This window comes from Ornithorhynchus anatinus, chromosome 5, assembly GCF_004115215.2.
Source record: "Ornithorhynchus anatinus isolate Pmale09 chromosome 5, mOrnAna1.pri.v4, whole genome shotgun sequence".
NCBI lineage: Eukaryota > Metazoa > Chordata > Mammalia > Monotremata > Ornithorhynchidae > Ornithorhynchus > Ornithorhynchus anatinus.
Window position 1 is genome coordinate 79,904,115 of NC_041732.1, and position 4,821 is coordinate 79,908,935.

The 4,821-nt window shown below is 50.8% G+C and overlaps 1 protein-coding gene across 1 annotated transcript; it reads right to left on the bottom strand.

Annotated features, from left to right (window-relative positions):
• Window positions 1-2,597: 2,597 nt before the first annotated feature.
• Window positions 2,598-3,545, bottom strand: LOC100090844 (olfactory receptor 2A12-like). The gene has a single exon (XM_001519822.3). The coding sequence runs from the start codon at window positions 3,543-3,545 to the stop codon at window positions 2,598-2,600; it is 948 nt and encodes a 315-aa protein (XP_001519872.2).
• Window positions 3,546-4,821: the final 1,276 nt, after the last annotated feature.

The following is a 4,821-nucleotide window of genomic DNA, read 5'->3' on the forward strand; positions in this document are numbered from 1 at the left end:
TGGGCCAGGGGTCAAGTACTTGACACCTAGTAAGCATCTAAAAAATACCCTGATGATAAAGGGACATAAGTCAAGGTGTTAAGAGCGGGCATCACATCGAGTGCGTTGAATAAATACTCCAAGGGACAGGGTCAGAGATCAGACAGGGGCAGGGCTATAGCTCTGTGTTTCCTGCTCCACCGGTTGATGAAGATGATACTGTTCAGGAGAAGGGTCGAAAGAAGATGAGCTGCTCTTTTTCCACCAGTTGTGTGAGTAGGTGTTGGAATCTGTTGGCAGAGGGCAATGCACTGGGCCAAGGCAGAAAGTCAGAGGACGGGCCCAATGCCAACTTCCATAAGAGCCAAAAGAAAACGTTCCCAGATGTTCTCCACCTCCAGGAAAGGTGTAACCGCGGGCCGGTGTTGTTAAAAGGAGGGTAAGAGATTAGCCGGACGACTTGGAAATTCACCTAGCTGTGAAGTTACTGCTAATAATAATTATGGTACTTGTTAAGCGGCGCGGAAGGAACAATGGAAAACCACTTCTGTATTTTTACCAAGAAAACTACGGATACATTACCAGAATGATTGTAGATGGAGAGCGGGGTGTTTTGGGAGAGATGTGTCCGTGGTATCGTTATTGGTAGGAAACGACTCGACGGCATAAGACAAGACTTGTTAAGCACTTGTTATGTGCCAAGCCCTGTTCTAAGCACTAGGGCAGAGATAAGTTAGTCAGTTTGGACACAGTCCCTACCCAACATGGGGCTCACACTCTTGATCAACATTTTATAGATGAGGTAACTGAGGCCCAGAGAAGTTAGGTAACTGAGGCCCAAGATGACACAGCAGACATATGGCAGAGCTGGGATTAGAATCCAGGTCTTTCTGACTCCCAGATCCGTGCTCTGTCCACTAAGCCTAGCTGCTGTGAACAAGTGACCCAGGGATAGTCCTTCCCGGATCACTCCACCCTGGGGGAGGTTTGAGAAGATTATAGTAGCCAAATAGCTACCACCAGGAGATTACCAAAAATACCAGAAACCAATCTGTGTTGGACCCCCAAACTTCTGGACTAAGGCCAGGACACCATTTTTGTCCCTGGAGGCAGAGAGAGAGACATCATTGACATTAGCCAGCCAAGGTGGGTCATTTTTCAAGAACTAAAATGGTTGCCCAGAATCAGGCATGGCGTCTCAGTGTAGGAACTAATAAGCAGTTTGGCAAAGGTCCGTTTCCTAGCCGGCCCCAAGAGCCTCCCCCAGGAGCCCTGAGAGCCTAGGTGGAAAAACATTTCCAGGCAGAACCGGGGAAGCTGGGAAAAGCTAATGGTCTCTGAGCATAGCAGACTCTTTTTGATTTCCGACTGTCTCCCGTGCAAATGGGAACACTTGAGGAGCGAATCCCGAGGGAAGTAGGGATCTTTGTTTTCAGGAAGTGGTTCATGCCATTAGGGGTGAAGTTTGAATAGCGAGTTGGAGACAAATTGCTTCGGGGACCATTAGCAGGGAGCCGGAGGCCCGGCGGAGGGGGGAAGTGGGAATTTCTTGCGGGAGATCCCGTGGAACAGAAGAGAATCCATCCAGACTGGAGGACAGGAGGGCTGTCCAGCCGGTCTGTCGGTTGCTGGTCCTGTTCTGACTACTTCAGGCGGACTATGATGTTAAGGCACTTATCCGGAGGATTGGAGCCAAAATCTATATGGAGGACAATCTGATTTGGAGGCCTGTATGATCCAGGTGGGCTTTCTAGATTGATTACATTGCAACAAGCAGCATCGATTTGCCAGAGTAGACATGGCTCACAAGAACGTAAGCTGGCGTGGCTAGGCTCCGGCGCATTGTTTTATTCACAACTCTACTCCCTCCCTTTCCCCCGGGTTCTCACATAGTAATGTTGGTATTTGTTAAGCGCTTACTACGTGCAGAGCACTGTTCTAAGTGCCGGGGTAGATACAGCGCAATCAGATTGTCCCACGTGAGGCTCACAGTTAATCCCCATTTTACAGATGAGGTAACTGAGGCACAGAGAAGTTAAGTGACTTGCCCACAGTCACACAGCTGACAGGTGGCAGAGCCGGAATTCGAACTCATGACCTCTGACTCCCAAGCCCGTGCTCTTTCCACTGAGCCACGCTGCTTCTCTACATGTGATTCACACAATGCTCACATGCACTGTGGGGTCAGCTGTGTGGTCTCAGGAAATCCTTCCCCAGTTTTTTAACTGGCTTCAATGCGGGAAGCGGGGCGTCCTGTCTTGTCCCATCACCGGTGACTCCGGGGGTGATCAGGAGAGATCCAGGGTGATCCCCTTCCCCGGAGATGTTCCAGTCCTGGGAGCCCGTTTCTGAGGCCTGAGGTTTGAAGTTCAACATTTTTTCGCTGTCTGCCCTTCTCTCTAGACTGTAAGCTCAGCGTGGGCAGGGTTGTACTCTCCCAAGTGCTTAGTACAGTGCCCTGCACACAGTAAGCGCCCAGTAAATACAACTGATTGATTGATTGGTGGCCTGAGAGATGATGGGGTTTGGTGGAAGACCTCCTGCCCGTGGAGAAGCTGCGGAGTTGGCAACCAAACATCTTGTTTTCTAGGCCTCGCTGGGGTTTCCAGCCCGAGGCCTCACTCAGAGGTCCTTCCTCGCCCTATCGCCTTGAGGAAAGCTCTTTTCACATCCTTGTTTCTCAGGCTGTAGATGATGGGATTGAGGAAGGCGGTGATGATGTTGTAGAAGATGGCCATCTTCTTGTCATCCTCGGGGTTGGACTGAGAGCTGGGCCTCATGTACATGAGGATGCACGGGAGGCCGAACATGGTGACCACGGTGATGTGCGAGGCGCAGGTGGAGAAGGCCTTCAGACGGCCCTGGGCCGAGCGGATCCGCAAGATGGCGACGAAGATGTTGACGTAGATGACCAGGATGAGGGACTGCGGGACCACGATGACGTTGAAGCCCACGATGAAGTCCACCCAGTCGTTGAGGGTGGTGTCGGCACAGGCCAGCTTGAGGACGGCGGGGACCTCGCAGAAGAAATGGTTGATCCCGTTGGGACCGCAGTAGGGGAGGCGCATGGCGAAGTAAGTGTAGACCAGGCTGCCCACCACGCCGTAAGTCCCGCAGATGCCGGCCAGGAGTAGGCACGTCCACCGGCTCATGATGACCTTGTACCTGAGAGGGTGGCAGATGGCGAAGTACCTGTCGACCGACATGATGGAGAAGAGCCAGGACTCCGTGACGCCGAACAGCAGGAAGATGTACATCTGAGCCACGCAGCTGGCGAAGGAGATGGACCGCTTCTGGCTGAGCAGGTGGGCTAGCATCTGGGGCACCGTCGTGGTCGTGTAGCTGATGTCCAGCATGGACAGGAAGCTGAGGAAAAAGTACATGGGGGTATGGAGGCGCTGGTCCAGCTGGACCAGGGTGATGAGGAGGCCGTTGCCCAGGAGGATCAACAGGTAAATGACCAGGAAGAAGAAGAAGAGCAGAGGGGCCGTCGTGGAGGTGGTGGCGAAGCCCATTAGGATGAATTCGCTCACAACGGATTGGTTTCCCCATTTGGAATCCTGCATCATTTTCTGCCTCTGGAGAGGAAGAGAAGAGCCATGACAGTCGTAGAGGAAAAGGGAATGGGAGGGACTCAGTAAATACTGCTGATGGATTGATTCAAGCAGGACTTTTTTATTTATGGCATTTGTTAAGTGCTTACTATGTGCCAGGCACTCTACTAAGCACTGGGGAAGATACAAGCTAATCAGGTTAAACACACAGGCAGGATTTTTTTGCGGGGAGTTTGTTAAACGTTTAGCAGTGTGGCTTATTGGATAGAGCACGTGCCTGGGAATCAGAGGGACCTGGGTTCTACTCCCAGCTCCGCCACTTGTCTGCTATGTGACCTTGGGCAAGTCACTTCACTTCTCTTTACCTCAGTGACCTCATCTGTAAAATGGGGATTGAGACTGTGAGCCTCATAGGGGACAGGGACTGTGTTCAACCCAATTTGCTTGTACCCACCCCAGCGCTTAGTACAGTGCCTGGCATATAGTAAGTGCCTAACAAATACCATCATTATTATTATTATCAGCCAGGTAAGGTAGGAAGAGGAGAACTGATTAAGCATCTTAAAGCCAGTGCTAAGGAGTTTCTGTTCGATAGGGAGATGGTTGAGGGATTTTTGAGGAGTGGGGAGACGTGGACTGAACCATTTTTCAGAAGAATGATATGGGCAACTGAGTGAAGTATGGACCGGAGAGGGGAGAGACGGGAGGCAGGGGGGTCAGCAGGGAGGCCGATGCAGTAGTTAGAGCCAGATAAGATAGGTCCTTGGATCAGAGTGGTAGAAATTTGAGTGGAGAAGAAGGGGTGGATTTTAGAGATGATGCTAAGAACAGATGGGATTTGATCACAGATTAACTATGTGGGATGAATGAGAATTCTGAAGATGAAGAGGAAGAACTTGACTTTGGAACAATATTATTAAGCAACGGTGGCAGGCTTGCCTTACAGGTTCAGAACCAACAAGAAACTACCTGACTTCTGAAGTGGATGGTGCATGTTAGCATCCTCATCTTCCCAAGATCCCCTATGGTTCTGATGACCAAACTACCCACCAAATGATAACAGGTTCATTATCCGGGGCAGGTGTGTGAACAATCTTAGCCCCTGATTCAGAGACCTCAACCTCATTTATCCAGTCCTCCTTGCCTAAGGTACATTCCATGGCAACTGAAGAAAACAAAGAAGAACCCAGCGCCCGCCCTCAGCCACTTGCACTCTGTCCTTTCTCCTGTCTGTAATTTATGCCTCCTTCTCTAGATTGAAGCTTTCAGCGGGCAGGGATCGTGTCTA